Here is a 26069-nt window from a genome sequence, read left to right on the forward strand (position 1 = left end):
AGGCTTTAGCAGAAGCGTTTTTAGCCAAATCCTCCGAGAACCTGCGAGGGCAGCAAGGGCAGCCCCGCACTGGGTCCACTCGTCTGAGATGTTTCAGGCGCCTCAGACCTGCCACGGTCCACACAACGCGTGAGTCATGAGCGGGGCCCTGGCCCACCTCCGCACCCCAGCTGTCAGGCCCGGCCAGCGGGGCACAGAGAGGCCTGCCGAGGCCCTCCCCATGGGGGCCGTGTCCCTGTGTGCCCCTCCAGCCTCCCTCTGCCCTCTGACCTCCAGATCACAGACGGGCATCCCACAGGCACCTCCCACTCCACATGGCCAGCCCTGAATTTATTGCCTCCAAAAGCTGCTTCTCCTGCTGACCTCTCTGGACGGGCCCTGCCATCCACCCAGCTGCCCTGGCCAGAGCCAGGGGATCATGCTTCACCTTCCTTGGGCCCCCACAGCCAATCCCCCATCACGTCCTGTCCTTAAGGAGCAGTACAGCACGAAGGGACTCGGCCACCTACTAGGGGTGTCAGTCTGGCCAGGTTCATTAACCTCACCAGGTCTGTTTCCTCCTCTGTAGAATGGGGATCATTCTAGTTCCTACCCCATAAGGCTGTTATGATTAGCTCATACGTGCAAAATTCTAGGACAGCACCTGGCACAGAACCTGCTCTTTCTGGGGTTGCTGTCGTCTTGATGCCTCCTGTGTAGTCCACGCTGCCCTCTGCTGCCCTCTGCCCCCTCCCCTCCCAGAGTCCCTCCTTCCGTGATGCCTGGTCCAGTCTCCCATCACCACCACCAGCCCATCCCTTGAACTGCAGCCACAGTGAGCATCTGAACCATGAGGACCACTGTGCACCCAGACAGTTCCCAAGACTGAGTCCACCTTCGGGGACCCCTGAGGCCTGTCTCGTTTGGACTTGAGCTGCCCGGTCACTATCCCCTCCCAGAGGCAGCAGGCACTTCAGGCTTCTCTGCCTTTGCCTGGGGGACCCTCTCTCCAGGGCTGACTCCTGGTCCTCCCCCTTCAGAGCTCACATCGGGCATCCCCTCCCCCAGGAAGCATCCACATTAGACTTGAGTTACACGCACCTGCTCTGAGCTCCTATAGCACATGCCTCCAACCCGACACACCTGACAGCATCTGCTCACTCTCGCATGAGTCACGTGAGGGCTAACGCTGCCCCTTGTCAACCTGCTCTGCATGCAAGCCTTCAGGAAGGCTGGGGCATGGATGAATGACCCACCCGCAATCCCACCACGGGTCAGGGGAGAGGGAGGTGATTCTTTGGGGAAATGTTTGTCCTGGTCCTTCCCAGCCAAGGTACAAAGGACTAGGACAGTGATGGTGAACCTATAACACGCGTGTCAGAGGTGACACGCGAACTCATTTTTTGGGTTGATTTTTCGTTGTTAAATGGCATTTAAATACATAAAATAAATAACAAAAATATAAGTCTTTGTTTTACTGTGGTTGCAGATATCAAAAAATTTCTCTATGTGACACGGCACCAGAGTTAAGTTAGGGTTTTTCAGAATGCTGGCACGCCGAGCTCAAAAGGTTCGCCATCACTGGTCTAGGAGGACGCTGCATCGGGCGGCAGGAAGGTGACCCAGGTCTCCGCATGAAGGTACTGGTCACACCTTCCCTAGGGGGTGGGCTGACAGGGCTGAGAGGCACCCAGAGCGCATCTGCATATGTTCACACTGACTCCGTAGGAAGCAGAAAGGCCACTTGTTGCTGTCAGGTCCCTGTAACAGCTGAGGTCCAGAGAAGTGAGGCTGCCAGAGCTGCAGGGCTGGTGAAAGGGACAAGAACCCACATCTCCTGGCATCGCTGCTTCTCAATAATAATCACAGTTACCGTGTGTTAAACATGGGGCTGGGCGCCTGTGTGTGCGCTTTTACAAGTTAGTTATTCTCCGTGTCCGTTAAAGATGAGGAAACCGAGGCCAGAGCAGGTGGGTGGTGAGCCCCAAGTCGCGGCCGCACGGGGAGGAGATGCTGAGGTGCACCGTCTCCCGGGCCTCGGAGCCCCTGTTCTCCAGCACCCAAGGCCCCCTTTTCCTGACCATCAGCCACGTCAATAGACGGCCAAACCGAAACCATGGTCCCCGACATGGCCTTGGGGGAAGGAGGGACGCCGCCGTCACTCCCCCCAGCCCGCTCCTCCTGCAGATTCCATCAGGGAAATAAGAGGTCGGGGATCAGAGACACAATGCTCCCCATTCAGGTGAGCGGCCGCCCAGGGCCCACAGCTGCCGCTGCTGCAGGGAGATTTATGACCTGCTCTAAATGTCACCTTTTCAACTCCCCACGCTGGCTCCGCCACCTCTGGACTCAGCATGGCTGGACTGCTGGCCAAGCAGGGCCGGGAGACGTGCCGCCGCTCACCGCCACCCACGAACACTCGCGGGAAAGGGCCTGGCTGCGTCAGGAGGGTGGGCGTGGGTGCCGGGCACCCCTACCTGCAGTCTGCGATGAGCTCATCCATCAGCTGAGCCACCAGGGCGTCCATGTCCTCGGAGGAGCACTGCGCCTTCAGGGCCAAGTGGACTTGCTCCAGGCCGGCTTCCTGGGGAAAGGCGGGCAAGAGTCAAGACGGCCGCTGCAGGCCCAAGATGCACCGTGGAGCCCAGCCCCAAGCCCCGTCACCACCCCCAGGCCCTAAGCCAAAGAGGAGAGCATTAGAGTAAAGACGAGGCCCGACAAATCAGGGTCTGTCCTGGCTCAAGAACATTCCAGGGCTCCCACACCCAACTTCTGAACCTGGGGCTCCAGCCTGGGGCGCATGTGGTCACAAGGAGGTTAGGTGCTGCGTGCAGCTCCTCACAGGCCCCTTCAAGCCAGGTTCGCCGTCTCACTGCTCTCTCCTTACAAACCCTACCACCTGGCCAGGCTTAGGGCACAGCCTCCCTGCCTCGGGAGCACTCAGAAACCTCCCATCACAGCGCTCCCATCCTACAAACTCCCGCGGCCGGGTCATGCCAGGGTTCATCAGCCCGTTCCTGAGCCTCAGCCCTGAGCTGGGAGGCAGGGATCTCCCACAGAGCACCCACCAGGCCAGCACTGTCCCTCGGCCCCCCGCGCCCTCCCCAGCCCAGCCTCCTGCCATGTGCTCCTCCCTGGGACCACCAGGCAGGACAGGTCCTGGAAAGAACACAGCTCCCACCCTCAGGGGCTGTCCCAGGGGAGAATGGCTGACCCAGAGGACGGAGTTGGACTTCAAAGGCATCGACGCCAAGTCCTCCTGCACCTCGCAGTGTTCCAGTCTCAGGGAAGGCGTGGGCCACCACGGCCCTCCACCTGGGCCTGTATCCTCGCCCAGCCACTCCAACACCCCACCTTCCCCTTCCTCATCCCCCTTCCCTCCTCGCCTTCCTCATCCCCCTTCCCTCCTCGCCGCGCTCACCTCCTCACCCACGGATGTGCCCGAGCCTTCCACACCCCTTCCCTCCAGCGTTGCTCCTCACCTGCTCCAGCGGTGTGGCCACACCTGCCTCCTCGTTCCCACGGGCCACGGGCCTTGTGGGCGAGCCTCCGCCACATGCACACACAGGAACGGCCTGGGCCACCGCCAGAGCACCGGCTCCCGCCCTGGCCTCTACGCTTCTGCCCACGGTGATTCCCCGCCATTCTCCGGCCCAGCACCAGGCCGGCCACACCCAGCCTCCACGGGCAAAGCCCTGGTAGCATCCAAATCAGGATTCACCACCTGCCTCTCTCCTGACTTCCTAATTCCCAGTCCTCCCCCTTCCCTCATCCAATAGACTCCCAGGGCCTCCTAGCCCAAATCCGAGGAATTTCCACCCAGGTCATCTCCTTCCCAGTGCTGGTCACTCTCCCCTGGACCACTCTCTCCTGCTCCCCCCTCGCGGCTCTGAGATGCCTCCCTGATGCTCCCCGGCCCTCCCTCCCGGAGCCCCTGCTACTCCTGAAGTTTAGGGCTTCTGTGTGGGCGAGCCTAGGCCCCCCGCACTACACTGACTCCCTGAAGGCAGCTCAGCTTCTTGTTCATGTCTAACTTCTATCTGGACGTTTCTAGCACAAGTCCTTTCTGTGATAACAGTCAAAGGCATCTGCTAAAAGCATGGATGAATGCGCGGGCGCCAGGCTGTCTGTCCTGCTCCTCGCTCAGCCTCTCTCGGCGCCTTTCGGTGCTGTCTCCCCATCAGACTGAGGGTTCCCCTGGCACCGTTCTCACTCCCTGTCCTCTCTTCCCCGGATGCAGGACAGGACCACAGCCCGGCCCCGTGAGGACCAGCTGTAGGTGAGTGTGTGCACCCGCGGGGCCGGTCTGAGGACGCCCACGGCGGGGGTGCAGGCGCAGGCTGCTTCCACTCACCAGCCGGTCAGCGATCCTGAGCAGCTGGTTCTGCGCCTCGATCCGGTGGCTGATGTCCTCCCAGTAAGACGACAGCACCACCACGGGCTTCACGTTGCCCCAGGGGAGGTAGTAGTAGTGGCAGCCTGCAGGACACAGAGGGCCTGGCGCTGAGCCCGGGGTGCAGGGCTGGGGGAGGGGCCGAGGGTGGGATGGATTCCGGCACCTGCTCCCCCTCCCCACTGAGAACTCCGTGGGACACACACGCGTGTGACAGTGTTTCCCAGAGTCCAGACAAGGTGCCCACGCTCCCCTCTGTGCTGACGACAGCCGCTGCTCTCACGGGGGCTCCTTAACGCAGCAAAGCAGGGGGGCTGCTGGAAGGATGCTGGGAGCCCGCATTCTCTACATTCTCTACGCCAAGCCCCACAGCCACCAGGTGATCAATGACCCCACAGGTCAGAATCAAGGCTCACTATAGGCAGTTTGGGGAAACCAATCTGTGGGTCCTGGCAGCAGCGACCCCTGGAAGGTGATGGGGGAGGAGGCACAGGGGGAGCCAGCAGAGGGTCCCCCCAACAGGCCCTCGAGTGGACCTCTGGCAACTCCGAATGGGAGGCAGGACGTAGGGCCGGCCCCCCTCCAGGATCTGGGCTCCATCCCGGCACATGGCCTCTGGCCTCACCGTCAAAGACCGCCCGGCTGTACTGGGTGGTGGAGGCCAGCGGCAGGCAGGTGTTATCGAACTTGTTGCCATAGTTCCCGATGCTGACCTCAAACTGAATGGCATCGTCGACGTCCTGCAGCATGGACGCCGAGTAGAAGGCCGCGAAGAGGGAGTACTTGCGCCTTCGGAGGTACTTCTGGAAGCAGAGAGGGCGGCCAGAGAGTCACAGGGAGGGGGAAGGGAGACACCGGGGTGCAGAGGGGTCACATGTCTGGCAGGCCCTGGCGGTGCCTGGCGCCTAGTAAATCCTGGCTGGACGGATGGGTGGCGCATGGTCCAGCTCAGCAACAGCGCCCAGATTCGGTTACTAACTGAGCAAACTCATTCCAGGCCTGTGTGCTTGGCCACGTTCCTCTAATAAGGTTACGCCTCCAAGGCCATGCTGCTCCTTAATCCATACCAGCAGCCATGGCACCACCAGCCCAAGGAGCCTGTCTTCTGCATCTGCTGTTGAGTAGGGATGAAGGCTCTCGACCACGTGTCCTGCCCAGGGCTCCCAGCCCACCGCTCAGGGTCTCCCTGCGCCAGCCAGCCCTGCAGTGTCCCAGGCTGCCATGGGCTTGGGACCAATGGATCCCCTGGTCCCCTCTGGGCATCAGGCACAGGGCGAAGGACATGGGAAGCACTCAATACAAGAACCAAGGTGACTTTACCACCTGTGGGAAGAGCTCAGGAGATTTATCTCAGTGCAGTGGCAGATGCAATGGTGTGAGTGCACTCCGCCTATACAAGCTTCCTTGGCACACCAGGAAGTGGCAGCGCCCGCCTGAGGAAGCCCCCTAGAGCCCCTACATAGTACCCTATCTTTCTTACCATTGGTTGCCCTAAGGGTGGTGTAAACTTCTGATTGGTCTGGAATGTTATATATGTCGCTGCACTTAAACAATAAAGTCAGATCTGCGTCTTGAACCGGTCTCCGGAGTCGGGCATGCTTCGTTAGGACTCCGTCGGCCTCACCCCCGCGGGACCCCCTGCCTCAACCACCCGCTTCGTGGAAGGCAGAGAGAAGAGGGTCACACGAGTGGGTTTGGGGTCATGTAAATCAGTGGTTCTCAACCTTCCTAATGCCGCGACCCTTTAATACAGTTCCTCATGTTGTGGTGACCCCCAATTTCATTGTTACAAATTGAACATAATTAAAGCATGGTGATTAATCACAAAAACAATATGTAATTATATATGCGTTTTCCAATGGTCTCAGGCGACCCCTGTGAAAGGGTCGTTCGACCCCCAAAGGGGTCCCGACCCACAGGTTGAGAACCGCTGATGTAAATAGTAATAACAGCTAACACTGATGGAGTGCTTCCTGCAATGGGTGTGAATTTAATCTTCACAACACACTGACGAGGTAAATGTAATGATTACCCCCACTTTACAGACAGGGGGGCTCAGACAGCTGGTGGGTGGTCCAGCCAGGACTGAAGCAAGCGCCTGCTGACTACAGCGCCTGAGAGTGCAGGCTCCACACAGCTGCCTCTTGGACACAAGGCCCAGCTCTCCCACTTGCTGCTCTGATTCATTTGAGCCTCCGCTTCCTCATCTGTAAAATGGAGATACTAACAGTCGTCATCTGGTGGCTGCTGGGAGGACGCAGAGACAGCGGACTGTCACTAGCACAGTGTCTGACACATGGTGTTAGCTATTCTCACATTATTGCTATTAAATAGCCTCTCGGTTTGGATTGAGCTCTAGACTTTTAAAGTACTTTCGTTCATCTTTTTTGAGTCTCTGAACATTCCTCGGGGAGGCAGGGTAGTGATGGGGTTACTCCCACTTCCCAGTGAGGCCCAGGGAGGTGAAGGCATATGAGCGTGGGTGGAGCCGAGCTTCCCCCACCAGGACACCTCCAGGCCAGCCCCCCTCGACCACCACCCTCATGCCTCAGAGAGCCACACCCCTCACCTCCACCCGGAGAATGTCGTCTGCGGGGAGATCCTCCACCTTCTGCTCGCAGTGCTCCACCAGCTTGGTCTCCAGGGACAGCAGCACCCGGCCTCGGTAGGCCACACCTTCCCCCTAGAGCGGAGGTTGGATCACTAGGAGCAGGGGGGATGGAGAGGAGGAGAAGGAAAGGGGCCTCATCTGTCCCTGAGGCTGCTCATTTCCCAGGCACCAAGGAGGCCCCTGGGCCACCCCATCACTCTGCAAATAAGGAAATGGTGCCCAGAGAGTCCGGGTGACAGGCCAAGTCTCCCAGATGGTCAGTACCAGACTCCAACCCAGCCAGAGGAGAGGTGAAACCTGAGACAGATAGCGGGTAACGGGGGAGGGGGACCGGGGCCCCTCAGGGGCCAGGAAAGTGGGGGAAGCAGGCTGGCCCCAAAGCAGAGGCAAAAGAGAGGGCAGTGGGAGGGAGGAAGGGGCCAGGATGGGGCCAGGCAGGAGGAGGGCTACTAGCCCTGGGCCTGCTCAAGCCCTGCCAGGCCTTGCAGTCCAGGTGGCCCCCGGTACCGGCTGGAAGACCTGGGGATCCAGGAGTGTGAGGGGTCTGGCTGACTCACCTTGCCCATGTTGAGCTCTGCGTAAGGGTCCGGGAAGCCGGTGAACTCCCTGGGACTGCCGTAGAGGTTGACGTAGCAGGGCCCAAAGGTGGGCAGGAAGCCCAGATGGTCGTCCACTGGGAGACACAGGCAGGGTCAGACGGCTGGCCACCCTCGGGCCTGCGCCCACCCCCGGGCCCCAGTTCCCTACGCGGGTGAGGGGCACAGCCTCATACGTGCCTAAAGAGCAGTGACACTGATGAGAGCTCCCACTGTTTCCCACTCGTCCCTCTAATCCCCACCACAAGGTTGAGATGTGGGCATTTTTATTCTTTTTATGATCTCCTCTTATAGACGGGGAAACTGAGGCTCAGGGTGCAAAGGGGCCCCTGACTCCAATGTGGCATGGCCCAAAACGGTCTGAGCTCAGGTCCATGCACCAAGCCGGCACGTAAATCTGGGGCCAGGGTCCTCCCCTGCCCCCCTCAGGCCACACCCATCCCTCAGCGCCTCCCCAACCCATACACGAGAGGAGGGAGGCACAGAGGAGGCCCAGGACCTCATGAGTGGAGAAGCCCTCTCCCAGGGCACCAAGGAGCGGGCCCAGCCAGATACCCCCCCACAAGCAGCCCCTGGCACCTATCTCTCCACCCCGGAAACAGACCGAAGAGCCCCGACTCATGCTGGCAACCCCTCCCTCTTCCCTCACTGTGCACAGAACAACCTTCCAGTGGCCAAGGCTGGAGGGGAGATAGAAGAACTACACTAACATCAGGGAAAAGCTCTCCTCAGCATCCTTCTTAGGGGCCCTCTTTTGTTCATGTCATCATTTTCCAGCTGGCAGCCAAGTTCTCCAGGATGGGACTTCACTGGCTGTACTCTGGGAATATTGGGGGTGGAGGCTGGGGTTGGGGGGAGGGGAGACAAGAACTATCCGGGGTGCTCCAATCCATACAAGGAGTAAGGTGGGCACAAAACAAATGGCCTCAGCGAAGAAGGGCTTGAGCCAGACCTGAGCTGTGATCCCCGAATCCCAGCCAGTGGTGAGACGCTGGTGGGGGGACAGGGTGAGGGCAGGGGCGGGGCTTGAGAAATAAGAAATTCCTGACCAGAAGGCAGGAACAGCATGCCTCCCCCAGAGCCAGGGGCCACCCTGTGTCCATCTCCACGCTCCCTCCTGTTGGCACAGACAGGGCTCCGGCACTGGGACAGGGGTGGGAAGCCCAGGCCGATGGAACAAAGCATTGCTAATTACTTGTAACAATCGTCTCAACTCTGAGTTACCTTTCAAATTTCAACTTCAAGAGTTCTCAGCTCCCCCTGTCCTCCTACTGGCCCCCAAGACCTCCCCTTCCCCGCCAAGGACACCCATGCAGGCCCCACCCGCTCCCTGCTGAGAGAATGGGTTCATTTGAGCATCCGATGGAGCCCAGCAGATTTAGAAAGAGGTTTGGGGAGTGGGAGGCAATGGCCTTTAAAGCAATTTATATACCAGTATTCCATCAAGATTGAGAGGTTCCGTCAACGGTAAACTAGGGGACCATGGTGGGGAATCTCAGACCCACCTCAGGCAAATCAAAACTTCCCGGCAAGCAGCACCCTCTTCCCTCCAGCAGAAACCCCAGGCCCACCCCTCATCTTCCCCACAGCACGTACTGTCCGAGGCTGGAGGAGGCTTGGCCACACCTGCAGGCTCCTCTGAAGCGTAAAGAAATGGAAAAGGGGTTAGGATGGGCATGGCTCGGAGGAAGTCTGGTTACGCGAACGGGAATGTGGACGGAGAGCTGGCAGGCAGACAGATGGAAAGACAGCTCCCGTGTGGGAAACAGATGTGGCCCAGCCCTGCTGTGAATTTATCACCAACTAAGTCATCAAGGAGCCCCCCCCACCCGATCCAAACACAGCCCCCAGCACCCTGGTGAGCCCTCAGTCCCTCCCCACTGGTGTCTGCCTGCACGTCTGTGTGCTCTGTTTGCCAATTGAAAATTGGACCCAAAACTTGACTCGATACATTCAAGAAATAACACAGAGAAGAAAATGTGCTTTTCCATATTATAGCCAGAAAAGTGAGGGAAACAAAGTACAGACACAAAGAAAGGGTGGGGGAAGCACGAAAGGGCCAGAGCGAGGCAGCCAGGCACACCCAGGGCTCCACCCAACAGGCAGGTTGACACTTGGGACCCAGCGCCCCAGATGTGGCATTTCAAGGCACAACATCTCCACCTAGTGGCCATTTCTAGCATTGCCGCCATGTTGCACTTTCACAACAGCAGGCGCTGGGATCTGGCTTCTGCCACCTGCCTCTCCGCAAGTGAAACACAGTGACAGACACTGCCCATCAGCTGAAGGTTCTCCACGCTCGGGCGTGACCCTCAATGCTGGCCATGGGTGTCCAGAAATAAGAGAAGCAAGGAAGGAGATGCTCTGGCAAACTTCCAGGCTCTTGGAATCCATCCCTCACTTCTAGGCAATTACAAGATGCCCCCCAAAGAGTGAGCACCCCTCAGTCACCTTCCACAGTCCTCTCTGGTTTTTGCCCTTTCCCATACTCCTCCTCCAATCAGCTAAGGGCAACTTAGTTTGGGGTCATGGCCACGCCTGGAGATGTGGATGGTGAAACCCTAATTATTCTCATGCATTGGTCACCCTTACTTATTGGTCTCCTTAAGAAAAATGATGCCCATGACTATTTCCCCAGGGCTCCACGACTGCAGGTAAGAGCCAAGCGCTCAGCAAAACACTGTGAAAGAAGAATGAGCAGAGACACAGAGAGAGTGTGTGTGGAGAAGAGGGGAGTTTGGAAGTGTGGATCCACGGCCAGGGCTGACCACTGAGCACAGAAGGCAGCCAGGAGGGCGAGGCCCAGCTCCAGGGGGCATGGGAGCCAGCCCCTCTGCTCTCCCAGCCAGGCCTCAGCTAGAACACCACCTGGCAGAAGTCCACTGCAGAAACCACAGCCCATGGCCATGTTCATACCCACAGGCACAGGTTCTCGTCAGTGGGGGAGTGGGCCTCTGGTCACAGGGGAGCTTTCGGCAACAGCGAGAGGACCCACACAGACCCGGCTAGAGCCCCGAGGAGAGCAGTGGCCAGGGCCCCCCTGGAGCAAACTGATTCCATTTTAAGCTCCTTCCAAAGGAGCACAAACAGGGCCAGCCAGTTATCTCAGGCTAATAAGGCCAAGGTCATGCTTCCAACCTCCATGTGCTCGGTGCAGAGACAAACTCGCCTTCCCACCCACAGACCAACTCTGGTTCCTGGCTGCAAACCGGTGCCCAGCCCAGACACAACTGTCCCCTAAACCCACCAGTGGGTGGCTAGGAGGACCAAAGGGTGGCTGCAGAATAGCCTGTTTCCCAACAGTACCTTTCATTAATTCCTCCATCCATTCGTTTGTTTGTTCAGCAGGCCAGCCCAGGCACAGTGCTGGGCGCTAGTAGGACATAGCCCTGCTGACAACTTACACCAATGCTTCTTAACTTGGGGGCAGGGTGCTAGGGCTCCAGGTGTTGAGGATCACCCCAGGGTCTCTCCCCTGTGTCTGCAGACAGCTCATAAAGTCAAGGGCAGAGTGACCAGTGAAGGCACCCAAGACAATGCGTCTATTCAGTCCTCATCGCCCTTCTGCCAAAACACCAAGTGTTTCGGTGTGTTTTCCCTCAGACCAAAGAAGCCCCAAAACACAGATGAATACTCCCAGTTTTGTGGCCTGAGCAACCAAGCCCAATTCTCTCACCTGGGGAAGCTAAGGGAGACGAGAGCAGGCTCTCCCAGCCCAAGGAGCCACACATCACAGCCCCCGGGCAGTCCCCAGGGGCACCCGTGTCCGCTGGAGACGCTGACTGCCCCTCGGCACACCCCACATACCCACAGTTTGGCTGTCTGACACCAGCCTGCGCCAGGCGGGAGGAGACACCGAGAACTGCTGGGAAATCACTATCATCTAAAGACCAAAAGAGGAACTTGAGATTTCTTCACTGTGGAGAAACTGTAGGGCACAGTGCTATTTAGGTAGCGCGGGTCTTCATACGTATAAGATTACAAGAGGATCTCTGTGGGTTTCACGGGTCTCGTGCATCTGTTCCCTTTTAAAAGAGCTGCAGCTTCTGGGGAAAGCACTCTTTTTCAGAAAACAAAATTTTTACTAAGTGCCTTGGCGCGCAGGGTCCAAGGAACACTTCAGTGTGCCAGGCAAACTTGTGGGCAGAGGGCTTAAGAGGCTACTGTTAGGTCCGGTCCTCATTGGAAATAAACACGAAAACAAAAACTCCCGGTTGGACCAAATAATCTGGTGAACCATGAGGCCAGGAATACAGAGAAAAAGCCCATTTTTACAGCTCAGTTTAGTTTGGGTTTGGAGAGCAGTGGCAAAATAAAGGACGGTGCATTGTCATGCTGTAACCGCCCCCACCCCACCCCCCCTCCCCCCCACCCCCCCTCCCCCCCACCCCCCCTCCCCCCCACCCCGGGGTGAAGGAAAAGACTAAGAGCCGGACGGAAAGGTGCGGTGGCATCTGCCGAGGCGGCCTCAGGACAAGTGGGAGGGGGCTGGCCCGGAGCGAGGCCGGTGCGCGATTCCAGGGCCTGGGCGCGGGCCGTCTGCGGGCAGGGACGTCAGAGCGGTGGTGCAGAAGGGCTCCGGGGTGAGCGGTTCGTTTAACTCAGTTACCGCTACAGCGATCGCGCCATCTCACAGCTCATGTAACACTGGTGATTCTCATTTCGTTCCACAACAATCAGCCTTTGAACGCCTCCCTGAGCCGCGCGGAGTTGCCTACGGCCTGAGCGCCATCTAGTGGCCAAATCAGCGCCTTTCTCAGGTTTCCATTAAAATATTCATCATAACCCAGAGAACAGATCAAGGCCATCATCACCACCAGAAGGAAGCCTGAGGGGAGCCAGGGGCCTAAACTCCCCTTTGGCGGCCGATGGCAGGCGTCGCTGTAACCTCAGGAAACAGCAGCTGCCGGGAGAGTCGGGCGGTTACTTTGTGCCTCTCCCCGGGTCTGTCCCTGGATTCAGGGACAGGGAAGCGCCAGGCAGCAAACTGGGGACGTTTCTTCCATTGCAGGAGCTTCGGTCTGCGACGGGGGCCAGGACAGCCTGTCTCCCACCCCACCCACCCCCCTGCCCCCGCCTCAAATCTTTCTACAGCCAAGACAGCCACCCTCAGAAATGATCTGAACCGCATTAGAGACGGGGCCACCTCCCGGGGCAGCAGCTCCCACAGTTCGGAGGGTGAGGGGCTGGGGCTGGGGCAGGAGGAAGCCTGGTCGCAGTGCCTTCTGGGAGGCAGTTTTTGTGTGTTTCACTCATTACAAGTATCAGCAATGAAATCAGAGCAGCTAGATGTTGAAGCTGGGTGAGGAAACCTGGGAGTTCATTGTACAATCCTTTACTTTTATGTGTGCTTGAATTTTCTATAATTAGAAGTTCTTTTTGTAATGTTTCAGAGAACCTCGAGGGATTGGTCAACTTCCAGGGCACTAGGTGGAGTCTTCTAGAAACTGGGCGCGTTCACCTGTCCTCCAGGGAAAGATCTGGCCAGATGGATGGACAGGCCCCATAGAAAGACACCAACACTCTTGTCAGCGTGAGTGACGAAGGGGGAGGAACAACAGTGCCGACAGGAGAGGGAGATGGCATCTGTGAGATTCAGGAGCGCGTTCCCCTGGAGATGTCAGGAAATAATGTTGAACCCTCAGCAGAATGCAAGGAGACATAGCTTTCGTGGAACAAAGCTAAACTTCTGGGAGAGAGAGCAGACAACGAGGGAAAGGAAAAAACATTAAAAGGAATGACAAGAAAAGAAGGCATGACGAGAATCTAAAAATGGCCCTAACAGGTTTGGCTCAATGGATAGAGCATCGGCCTGCGGGCTCAAGGGTCCCAGGTTCGATTCCGGTCAAGGGCATGTACCTTGGTTGCGGGCACATCCCCAGTAGGGATTGTGCAGGAGGCAGCTGATTGATGTTTCTCTCTCATCGATGTTTCCAACTCTCTATCCCTCTCCCTTCTTCTCTGTAAGAAATCAATAAAATATATTTTTTTAAAAAGAATCTAAAAATGTAATTGCCAATTTTAAACCACATGAGATATAGTACAAAGCAGAATTAATACAGGGGGAAATATCAGAATTAATACAGGGGGGAAATCAGTGAGATAAAAGCCAATGCCGATGCTACTAAACCTTACTTTAGGGTTTATTGCGTACCAGACACTCTAAGAACTTCACACTTAAAATCTCACTGGATCCTTATAACCACCTCCTGCGCCTGGGGTTCCTAAGAGGAGACTGGAGCAACTCACGCAGCTACAAAAAGCACAACTGAACGTAAGCTGCTGGTTCCAGAACTCCTGCTCTATCTCTGCCCACCCTGCCGTCAGCACCCAGGCTGTGATGGTAGAATAAAGGAAATTACTCCTCAGCTCAGATTTAAGAATTCACCATGTCTCAGACAAAATTCAATAAAAGGAGCGCTGCATCTATTCTAGACAGATGAAAGTAATGTTTTAAACTGCAATAAAACAATACATGCCTACAAGCAGCATCTAGTTAGAAAAAATAGACTACCTACAAAGGAATCAAATCAGGCTGCTCTCTGAAAACACCCCAAAATAGATTAAACATCTAGATGTAAAAAATAAAAAATAGAAGTAAATATAAGCTTGTGGTTTGCTGAAGGCCAAAAGCATGACATATGGGACCAGAAACCATATTTACATTATTTAAGTTAGAAATACTGAAAATAAACACAAGAAGTTGACTAGAAAGCTGAAATAAGAGACAACAAAATACGTATAGAGTTAAAGAAAAGAGTAAAAACATAGAGAATTAAAAACTAGAAAAATATCAGAATTGATAAATAAATCCAAACAACTGATTTTTGAAATGTCCAATAAAGTAGGGGTTAAAATTTTTCTAATAAGGCTAATTATGAAAAAAGAAAGAAAACTCAAATACATATCATTAGAAATATGAAAGCAGGAAACATCACAGATAGAGAATTGTTTAAATTATTGATCTGTACAATATTGTATAAATAAATTAGAAGACCTCAATGTAATAATGCTTTTCTAGGAAAATATAAATCATCAAAACTGACTGTAGTAAAAGTATCAAACTGAAAATAACAATGATCACAAGAGAAACAGAAAAGTTTTTAAAGAGCTAGTGTTATACTCACTCAAAAAGGGCACCCAGCCCATATGGTTTTATGGGTGAATTATTTCAAACCCTCAAAAGACTATATTCTCATGTTATATAAACTGTTCCAGATTTTAGAAAAGATTTAAATTTGTCCAATTAATTTTGCGGAGCTAAAATAACCTAGAAACCAAAACCTAAGAAATAGTAAGCACACATACCCATCCTATATAATAAAAGGGTAATATGCAAATTGACCAAACGGTGGAACGACCAGTCGTTACGATGCACACTGACCACCAGGGGGCAACCGCTCAATGCAGGAGCTGCCTCCTGGTGGTCAGTGCACTCCCACAGGGGGAGCACCACTCAGCCAGAAGCAGGGCTCATGGCTGGTGAGCGCAGCGGCAGTGACGGGAGCCTCTCCCGCCTCCGCAGCAGTGCTAAGGATGTCCAACTGCCAGCTTAGGCCCACTCCCAGTCGGACATTTCCCAAGGACTCCCGGACTGTGAAAGGGCACGTGCCAGGCTGAGGGACCCTCCCCGCCCTGAGTGCATGAATTTCGTGCACCGGGCCTCTGGTTAAAGATAACAGAAAATCAAAAAACAAGCCCAAGAATTGGTACAGCCATTATGAAAAAGAGTATGGAGTTTTCTCAAAAAATTAAATATGGAACTGCCATTTGACCCAGTGATCCTACTTCTAGGAAGATATCTTAAGAAAACCAAAACACCAATCAGAAAGAATGTATGCACCCCTATGTTCATAGCAGCACGTAATACAATAGCTAAGATCTAGAAACAGCCCATCAATAGATGAGTGGATAAAAAAGCTGTGGTACATCTACATACACCATAGAATTCTATGCAGCAGTAATAAAGAAGGATCTCTTACCCTTTGAGACAGCATGGAGGGACCTGGGGAGTACTATGCTAAGCAAAGTAAGCCAGAGTCAGAGAAAGACAAGTATCACATGATCTCACTCACATGTGGAGTCTAATGAACAAAATAAACTGTTAACAAAATAGGTCTAGAGACAAAATAGATCATAGAAGCATGGAACAGACTGCAGAATCGCAGAGGGAAGGCGGAAGTAGGTGGGTGGGTGGGTGGAAAGAGATCAACCAAAAACTTGTATGCAAATATGCATAACCCATGGACACAGACAACAGGGTGGTAGCAGGGGGCGGGGGCAGGCTAGAAGGGGTCAATGAGGGAAAAGGGGGGCATATGTAATACTTTCAACAATATTTTTTTCAAACAAGCCCAAGAACACATCTAGTAATTTAGTAAGGGTTGGCGGTATTTCCAAATGTAGGGAAAAGACTATTCAATATATAGTGTGAGTATCACCAAAGGACGATTTTGAAAAAAATAATGTTAGCTCCTTGCCTTATACACTAAGAAAAAATATAACAGATTTGGCTACATAAAGATTTTAAATTTCTATTCATCAAAAACTATTAAATGGTAAAATAAAGCTGACAAAAATTAATCAGCATAAATGATGGGAGAAAGTGAACATCCATACACATACAGAACTCTTATAAAACAATGAGAAAAAGACAAACATACCACCAGAAATTTGGACAAGAACATAAACATACAATTTACAATAGAATGTAATAGAATAAAGTATATAAATATATTTAATTATTATAATATTTTTAAATTTGCCCCGACCGGCGTGGCTCAGTGGTTGAGTGTCAACCTATGAACCAGGAGGTCACGGTTTGGTTCTCCTCGCTGCGGGTTCAGTCCCCAATGTGGGCCATGCAGGAGGCAGCTGATCAATGATTCTCTGTCATCATTGATGTTTCTATCTCTCTCTCCTCTCTCTCCTCTCCCTTCCTCTCTGAAATCAATAAAAATATAAATAAAAAATAAAATATAAATAAAATATTTTTAAATTTGCATTGGTCAACTTCATCAGTTTTCAATGAAATGAAAACCAAGGCAACAATGAAATTCACCCGTCAAATTAACAAAGTTCTGTTTTAATATCATTACTTTGCTCTGTGTTGGTGAAGGTGCAAAAAGAAAAAAACTTCTGCAAGTGATTAGAATGTAAATCTGCCCAATCTTTTTGAAGGGCGGTTTTGATATATACCAAAAGCTTTGGAATGTTCAAATCCTTTGACACAGCAATTCCACTGCTAGGCGTTCCCCCAAAAGGAAAATTGTGAATTGAATAGAGTCAGCTACAAAAATATTCAACATAAAGTCAGTTGTTTATAATGTGGAAAAATTAGAAAATATCTAAACAGTTCAACATTAGCTAGTTAACATGGATTTTGGTACATGCATATGTGGAACATGTGTATTCATTTAGAATTATATTGTAGAAGAATATTTAACAACATGAATAAACATCTATGCTGTATTGCCAAGTGATAGAAAGCAATGTTCAAAGCAACTGAAAATTTTTTCAAAACAATGTTTTTCATGTATATAGGTACATACACATGCATGAACGTGTATATATACATACACGTACATGCATGTAGGTGTACATACATACATACATATAGAAAGGTCCCAGAATACCAAGTTGGTTCCTGTCTGGATAGAGGGTAGGCTGGATACAAGGTAGGCTTATGGGTAATTTCCTGGGTAAATGTTATCTTTCAGATGGTTTCTTTAACATTTTACAAAATGATCATGGACTACTTTTTAACAGACCAAACGTATTTCAAAGGAGATGCTGCGAGAGCACAGTCGGCCAATACCGAACCCCTGGGAGGGGTGGTGCCACCCCCATGTTATCTGCAGGAGTGAACTGTCCTCTCTATCCCATCGGAGGTGCATCCCCAACTCCGAGGGTGGAGAATCCTAGGTGTCCATAGGCCCATCTCTCGTTGGTCAGAGCCTTGGGAAATGGGCAGCAAAGACTTATCATCTTCCCTTTTCTGCAAACTCTCAAAACCAGAGGTGCAAGATGGGCAGGGGTGGGACGAGGGGGAGCATTGGGTACTAGAGGGCAGAACAGAGGGGAGCTTACCTTCTATTTCTCCGCCAGGGGCAGAGATCTTCGACATACTCAGGTAGGTGGTGGCCACGATGTCATTGTGGGTAAGGCGGTCCCTAGAACAGGGGACAGAAAGGGCCTGGGCAGGGGGAAGATTGAGGACACAGCCCACCCAGCAGGAAATGGCTCTGGCTGTCCATCACCAGGGGTCCCAGTCTTCACACTGGATATTTCACTGAGGCATGGTCACCCCAGGGAAGGAGAAACTGGGAAGAAAGTGTTGCTCAAGCCGCCTCAGGTGGAAACTAGTCCGTTTCACACCCATCAGCACCATGATCAAGCCAACACCGGGATGTCCTTGGGGACACTTCAGGTGACAGGGAGGGGGGAGGAGGCAGGAGGCTGCTCAGGGAGCCAGACCCCCAGACCCTGGGAGAGCCAGGCACCAGGAGCTCAAGAAATATCCAGACCCAGGAGAAAACCAAGTACCCGGGAAGACACTACCTCCAACACAAATGCACTATTCCTTTTCTGTGCTTGGGGGAGAGGGGAGATTTGAATATATTTTTATTGATTTCAGAGAGGAGAGGAGAGGGAGAAAGAAACATCAATGATGAGAGAGAATCATTGAGCAGCTGCCTCCTGCACGCTCTGCACTGGGGATCGAGCCCACTGCCCAGGCACGTGCCCTGACCGGGAATCGAACTGTAACCTCCTCGTTCTTATGTCGATGCTCAACCACTGAGCCACGCCGGCTGGGCCACTATTCCTTTTTCCATCTGACTTTCTATGTGACAACACACTGTTAACCTCCTTTATCTCTCAGGACCCTCACAACGGCCTTAAAACTGAGACTTCGAACCAGGAAGGTCCTTGTCCAAGCTCAGCCTGGGAAGGAAGGGCAGAGCAGAACCCAGCCCTGATGTCCTGTCTCCTGCTCAGTGCCCTGAGGGGCCTGTCCTGCTTCCCAGGGGGGAGGCTTCTCTCCTCCCAACCAGCATAGGGGACTGTGGGTACGAGTTCGAGGAGACTTACTGATGCGTGAACCCATGAGCCAACCATGTCCTGTGAGACCCACACCTGCCCCCTTTGGTAATAATATAGAGTAATAGCTGGCATTTACTGAGCACCTGCAGAAAGCCAAGCACTTGCTAAAACCATCACGGGACCCAGCTCATGTCCTCACAGCAGCCTTCTGAGGTAGGTACTACAATCAGCCCGAACCTCAGATGAGAAAGCGGAGGTTTAGAAGATTAAATAATTTGTCAAGATGGCATCTGAGCGGGCCATGCCCGACATTTGATTACAGCAACCTGCTGCTTCCCCGCTTGGCTACACCAGGGTCTCTCAATCCAGTGATGTGGACCCCAGCGGACCCTTGGCAATGTCTGAGGCATTTTTGGTATTGGGGGGGAGGGCTGTAGAGAGAGGCCCCGGTTGCTAAACATCCTACAATGCATGATACAGCTCCCACATTTTCTGGCCAAAGTATCATCATGCTGAGGCTGAGAAACGCTGGGCTGAGCAAGTTATCTCCTTCTGGAAGTTTCCAAGGTGCATTTGCCCTGTGTTTTTTTTTTGTTTTGTTTTTTGTTTTGTTTGTTTTTTACTTTTGCAGCCTGAAGGCCCTCTCTCCCTGCTTCCCGTCCTTTGGCCCTGGGTGGCGTCAGGCGATGATACACAAGTCCCATGTGAAAGATACCCAGGCCTGGTGACTTTTTCCTCTTTTTCAAATCTAAGCCCCATCTGGGCTGCTCCCTTCCTTCCCCTTCATGTTTCCCAGGGCGGTGATTAAGCTTGGTTTTAACTTTCTCCACCAGGGCAGCTACGCTAGGAAGAGTGATTGTCAGCACTGATCTTTATCATTTCTCCCGGTGAACAATGCTGATGCGAACTAGAACAACTAGAACGTTAAAATTCACTTTTTACAATGGGATTATCGACACCAGGTCACCGACAGTCGCCGCAGGGCACTTTTAAACTGCCTCCACGACCAGCCCAGAACTTGGAGGGGAACCTCTGGTCTTACCTGAACCAGCTGAGGAGGCAAAGAGAATGGGAAGAGAAGTTTTGTTTTTAAGGGGGCAGGAGCGGGGTAATTTGGGGGGGTTTATTTTTTTAATGAAGAAGAAATTCTTAAAGAATCGAACGGAAGTTTAAGTTACAGAGAAAAGGCCGTATGGACTGGATCATATTTCCAGGCCTCAGGTAGAAACACAAGTTGATCTGCATTTTCTGGGAAGAAAGCACTGCTCTGGACAGGAACTTTCAGCAGCAGAATGCTTTCTGGCCAGAAGTTGGGTTTTGGGGCTTGGGGTTGCTTTTGGAAAATACAGCCCGTCTGAAAATAGACTCACAATAAAAATGCCACTTCAACCCAAACCAGAGAGGCAACCACCAGATTCCGTCATGTGTTTGGATTGTACAGTATGCCGAGGCCTTTGACACAGCTCACGGGGGCTCAGGCAAGGCCTGTCCCCCCACACACGGGACAACCGCCCCATGTACACCCACGCACACATGCATCCACACGCACAGACACATGCATCCACATGCACAGCCGTGCACAGCCCATCGCCCCAGGCAACACCACGCGCACACATGCGCACACGCACTGCGAGCTAAGATGAAGAGATCATCTGTGGACACAAAGCACGTCTCCCCCCAGACCGCTTCCCCACGGAACATACCGGCGGTCAGGGCCCCAGAGGCCTCTCCCTCCCGCCCTCCTGGCTGCTCCCTCCCTCTCCTCTAATTCTCACAAGCTGTTTGCTTTGGGGCCGGGGGAACTGGCGTGCAAGGTAATGGCTCTGTGGCCTGGGGGTTTTCCCCAGTCTCTCATTATCCTCCTGCTGGGGGTGCCCTGGGCCCGAGACCAAAGGACAACACACTGGAAACCGCACAGCCAAGGCTTTTGGGGGCAGAGAAAGGACAACTCTCTCTGTTTGGAAAGCCTGGTGCATGGAAGGTCCTGGAGATCAGTGTATGAACCCCCAAGGGCCCTCAGGTGCGGGAGAGACCCCCCTCCACATAGCAGGAGGCGGCACGGCCACTGGTGAAGTGTGGGCTTGGGGAGCAAGCCTGGCCTCAGCTGCCCCCAGCTGTCACCCAGAGCAGATTGCTCAGTCTCTGCAAGCCTCCCTCCTCACCTGTAAAGAAGGAGTCAAGCCCTAGCTGGTTTGGCTCAGTGGATAGAGCATCAGTCCACAGATTGAAGGGTCCCAGGTTCGATTCCGGGCAAGGGCATGTACCTCAGTTGCAGGCCCAATCCCTGGCCCTGGTCAGGGCACGTGCGGAAGGCAACCAATTGATGTGTCTCTCTCACATCGATGTTTCTCTCTTTGTCCCTCCCCCTCCCTTCCACTCTCTCTAACACTGGGAAAAAATATCCCCAGGTGAGGATTCACACACAAAAAAGGGAGTCAAGCTGAAGGTCAGGTGAGATCGTGCATGTAAAGTGTTTGCTGGGCACAGCCTGGCGGACCGTAGGTGCTCAACAAGTGGTAGGTACTATTCCTTTTCCAACACGCCCGTGTGGCTACTGCCCTCACCTGTTTCAAGCCCCCAGTGGCACCCCCTGCTTAGACAATCCTGGCACTTCTCAGCATAGGGCCCTCCCACCCCATCCCACCTACCCAGAAGGCATCGCAGCCCATGCCCCCAGAAGCTCTGCTGTTTCAGCCCCCTTGCCTTTGCTTGTGATCCCCTCTTTACTGGAATGCCCTCATCAAAACCCCACCTCCTCCAGGAAGCCTTCCTGCCCCCTCCTGACCTCAGGGATCTTAGGCTCCTGGAGTCCTCCCAGTCCTACCTGGCTGCCCTCCTATCTGCCTCTGAGCAGGGCTACAAGTGAGTTTCCCAAGAATGGCCCACACCTTCCCTCCTCTGCCTCCCCCAGAGGAGACTGAGTCACCCAGAACACACACGCCCACTGCGTGCAGACTGAACTGAACAACCCAGTGACCCCTGAGGACGGCCACTTCTGAGGACACCTCCCTCTAAGGACTGCGGCGCGGAACTCACCAGTCCATGATACGAATCCTCATTTTCTCACACATGGAGGGAAACTATAGAGAGAAAAGATACATGTTGGTGTAGAGTCCTTTTGAAGAACCAGGAGTCTGGGATGCGGGTGGGATGCTGGGGAGGCCAGGAGCCTGGGGCCCCCGGGTGGGCTCACCATGGCAGGCACCGTGATGCTCTGGTTCCACTGAGGGTTGGCCGTCTTCTCCAGGATTTTGCTGCAGAGCTACAAGACACAGAGGTGGCTGGAGCTCCGAGGAGACTCTGGACTCCCTTGGGGACCACCAGTCCAGCCAGCAGCCGTTCTCTGTCATACTGGGCAGAAGGCCCTGTGTAGTGGGCTCAGGCACAGGGAATCTTTGCTCCATGGTAGGTCAAACCCAGGTCTGGGGAATAGATTGCCTGAATACCACAACCCTTCACTCTCAGTTTGTATTTCTGGCTGGAATTCCCCCTCTCCTACCTCCCATTATGGTCATAACCCTGAATGTGGGGCCCCTGAGTCCAGCCTGGCTTTCCCAAGGGCCCATAACCTGCCCCTGTGGAAGACTGTGAGTCCCAGGAGTTTAGAGTTGGGGGGAGAGGAGGGGAGAAGGGGATAAGAGAGCTGAAGGGCCAGGCCAGGGCCACGCACCAGCATCTGAGAGTGAGGAGAAAATTAAGTGAATATACACACCCCGTCAGCCACAGTCTGCCTCAGATTAAGCCCTGCTCTTAAGACTTGGCTTTCCACAAACAAGAAACCTAGCAGAGTGGAAATCGGATCCAAGCATTAGCTCCAGTGCTCTGCTCTGCTCTGCTCTGCCCTTGGGTTCCCCGGGGCAGCACCAGGCCCCTCAGCCAGCTCAGGGCATCCTGTGTCCACATGGGGACGACAGGTCAAGGCCCGATTTTAGAGATATAGATCCTGGTAGGTTTGCATGTTCTACACATAAAATACTGAGCAGCCTTTTTCAGAGCATTTACTATGGGCCCTGCAGTGCGTGAGCATTTTCCATGCATTAGCTCATTTAGCTGACCTAGATCCGGGGTTTCGGTCCCTTCATGAGACGATGGTGCAGCCAAGACTGCCTCTCTCCTTGGTTCACCCAGTGCCAGCCCCTGCCCCCACCCTCCTCACCTCCCTGTGAGAAGAGCCCAGGCTGAGGCTGGGCAGGGATGGGTACCAGGATATGGCCCTTGTGTGATCAAAAGGAAAGAAGAGAGCCCTACAGCCTGGTAGAACCATCGGCAGCATGGCACACGGTTCTCAGGGATGGGTTTACAAAGGGTTGCAAAGCACAAAAAAGATGTTCAGCCTCCCTTGTCATGAAAGAAGCACAAATAAACCTAATGAAATACCATTTCTCATCCATCAGATTTGTTTTGTAAAAATCTCTAAAGCCTGGCAGCCTTCTATTGGCAGGGCTTTGACGGAAGCTCGACCCCTACAGAGGGCAACTGGCTACTATCAAAATCACAAATGCAAACACCCTTCGACCTACCAGTTCTACTGCTAGACATTTATCCTACAGAAACACCCGCACGTGTGCAGAATGGCATCCGGATGAGGTTATTTACGGCACTGTGGCTTCTGCTGGCGAGGATGTGGAATAACTCAGGTTAAAGGACCGGCTGAATAAATGATGGTCCATCCCCACGATGGAGCACTGTGCCGCTCTAAAAAGAATGAGGGCTGCTCGGTGTTACAAAACAGCCTCCAAGTTATCTTATTAATTGAAAAGCTAAACATCGGGGACGTCACATGTAACACAGAGACTGCAGGTAACACGGCTGAGAGGTACATTTGAAAGCTGTTAGGTGAGTAGATCCTAAGGATTCTCATCACAAGGAAAAAAGCATTGTTTTCTTCAGCGGGTCTCTATATGAGATGCTGGATGTCAACTAAACTTATTATGATAATCATTTCACAATATAAGCCACGCCATTATGCTGTGTGCCTCAAACTTATACAGGTCTGTGGTTATATCTCAATAAAACTGGGGGGCGGGGGGGGGGTTAAAAAGCAAGGGGCAGGACAGTATAATGTGCAAACGTTTGTATAAAAAGGGTAAAAGCTAAAAATTTATAGCCAGATGTGCTTGCATTTGCAGAATAAAGCCAGAATGATGGGAGGAAGCTAACTGCAGTGCTTTCACCTGCAGGGGAGGGAAGACATGCCGGACTGACGGGCAGGGCCGAGCAAGCAGGAGAGCTTTCATGATGGATGGTAGAGACAGATGATAGATAGATAGATAGATAGATAGATAGATAGATAGATAGATTGATTTATAGATGTAATAAATGTACTAGCTAATTCAAAATTTAGATGAACAAAATTTTAAAAGGAAAAAAAAGGACTCCCTAACCAGCCACAGCTGAGAGATGTGCCAGCATGGTGCCTCAGCTCCCTGGAGCAAGAGGCCCAGGTTTGTCCCTACGCCCCCAGGAGCAGTGCAGGAAGTGGCAGACCTCCGCCACATCACGGGAAGCGCTTCCACCTGGCTGCGCTTGCCACCACTGAGAAAGCCAATGGGATAACAGCCGGCCCCATGGCCGCACCCAGGCCAGCACTGCCTCTGGTCCTAAAGTCCCCAACATCCTTCCCGCACCCTCTCCACTCCCCACACACTCAGCCAAGGCAGCACCAAGCTTCTCCTCCTCCTTCGCTCCTCTAAGCCTTAAAACACACACACACACACACACACACACACACACACTCTCTCTCTTTTACTGGATGATGACGTATAGTTAGTACAAACTTTCTGGAGGGCTACTTGGCCACCTTTATCAAATACTTAAAAATAAGCATGCCTTCTGACCTGGGCCTAGAAACCTCCCTATGGAAGAGCAACCAGAGTGTGGATAAAGATTCCACAACACGGATTTGTCATAGCATTGCTCATAAAAAAGGAAAACTACAGCAACAAAATTATCCAAAAATAGGTTACTATTATGTTCCATTCACTTAATGGAATAGTATGCAGTCACGAAGAAATTGTTTTCAAAGGCTATTTAGTAACCTAAGGAAATGCGAGAGGCGAAAAGCAGTGTCCCAGACTGCACAGGTACCGCGATTCTCCCTATGGGTGGTAGTTGCGCGTTCTTTAGTTCACCAAGAACACAGAATCAGCGAGTGCTGACCCGCTGCTCCAGGGGGAAATACAGGATTAGGCTCCTGCCAGCCTCTGTCACAACATTTTTGTCAACCAATCAATTCATAATTTTGTGTTACATGTGTTTCTGTTTAAAGACACCTTACTTAATAAATCTTGTTGATTCATTAACATTGAATTCATGGTCAACAGCACGATTCCTCCTGCTGTCATGAAGCATTTCTAACATAGATTTTCTCCATGAGGCATGTCACAGCCTTCCTGCACTTAGGAAAGCAATTCCGCACTCGCCTGGGACTGTTGTAAATGTGAAATCGCCAGTAACATGCGGAAAACGTGACACCAAGGAGGCCAAGAAAGGGACGCTTTTTACAGGCTGAGAGCTGAGCTCCCGTTGCTCCAACTCGGCTGGCAACGAGCAAGCCAGCCAGCTCCCAGTCCTCGCCACCGGCACCATGCGCAAACGATCAAAAAAGCACCGTGAGTTTGCAGCTCCAAATACATTTTAGCGAGAAGGCGAACTTGCAAATACAGAATCTGCAAATAATGAAAATCAGCTGTGACTGGATCTAATTTTTTTCCGGGGATGGAGTGGGGGTGAGGCCAACAGGAGGAGTGAGAACTGCAGAGAGGAAAACATGGCACAAATGTTAACAATAGTTGTCCCCAGAGCACGGTGGGTACAGAAATACGGTTATTCTTTTTTTTTTCTTTTTTTTCTTTTTTTTCTTTTTTTCTCTATGTGGGATGGTTGATCTTGAGCCTGCAGGGAGCTAGCTGGCTCCAGACTTCTCCAAGTCCACATTGCTTTGCCTCCAGTTCTTACATGTCCAAAGACAGGGAACCACAGACACGCCTTTGTAGGAGGGGGACGGTTATTCTTTTGATTGTTTTCCTTGGGTTTCTCTGATTATTTTCACTTTTTTTTTTTACAATTAATAAATATTATTTTTGCATTTAGAAAAAAAAAGTTTGTTTTAGTTTCCTGCTCTGCCCTCAAAGTATCTACACACACACACACACACACACACACACACACACACATACACACACATCTATCTCTATCTCTATCTCTAACTCTATCTCTATCTCTATATCTATCTCTCTCATACTCCCCTAGTAAGTAGCTCAGCCAAATCAGGTAAGCTTCACATCTTAGATAATAGTGCCATCAAGTGTCTATAAGAGGAAATGCAAAGAGTACCCGGCTGAGGTGGGTGGGTACACAGAGAGGACAAAACCCCAGGTCTGCTCAGATTAGGCTGTAATCAATGAGAAAAAGTGACACACAAGCTGACTGAGAGAGAGGCAGGCAG

At 52.5% G+C, this 26069-nt stretch overlaps 1 protein-coding gene across 4 annotated transcripts in view; it reads right to left on the reverse strand.

Moving 5' to 3' along the window:
• DYSF (dysferlin) overlaps window positions 1-26069 on the reverse strand; it is a gene marked incomplete at its 5' end in the record, with an annotated part of 186782 nt that overhangs the window by 106393 nt on the left and 54320 nt on the right. For all 4 annotated transcript variants that reach the window (XM_081100952.1, XM_081100950.1, XM_081100951.1 and 1 more), the window contains 8 exons: window positions 2457-2563; window positions 4334-4458; window positions 4998-5175; window positions 6942-7055; window positions 7541-7656; window positions 17669-17751; window positions 21659-21702; window positions 21816-21884. In XM_081100952.1, coding sequence (XP_080957078.1) covers window positions 2457-2563; window positions 4334-4458; window positions 4998-5175; window positions 6942-7055; window positions 7541-7656; window positions 17669-17751; window positions 21659-21702; window positions 21816-21884 — 836 coding nt within the window. The remainder of the gene's footprint in view (window positions 1-2456; window positions 2564-4333; window positions 4459-4997; window positions 5176-6941; window positions 7056-7540; window positions 7657-17668; window positions 17752-21658; window positions 21703-21815; window positions 21885-26069) is intronic.

This window comes from Myotis nattereri (assembly GCF_964212035.1).
Source record: "Myotis nattereri genome assembly, chromosome: 10".
NCBI lineage: Eukaryota > Metazoa > Chordata > Mammalia > Chiroptera > Vespertilionidae > Myotis > Myotis nattereri.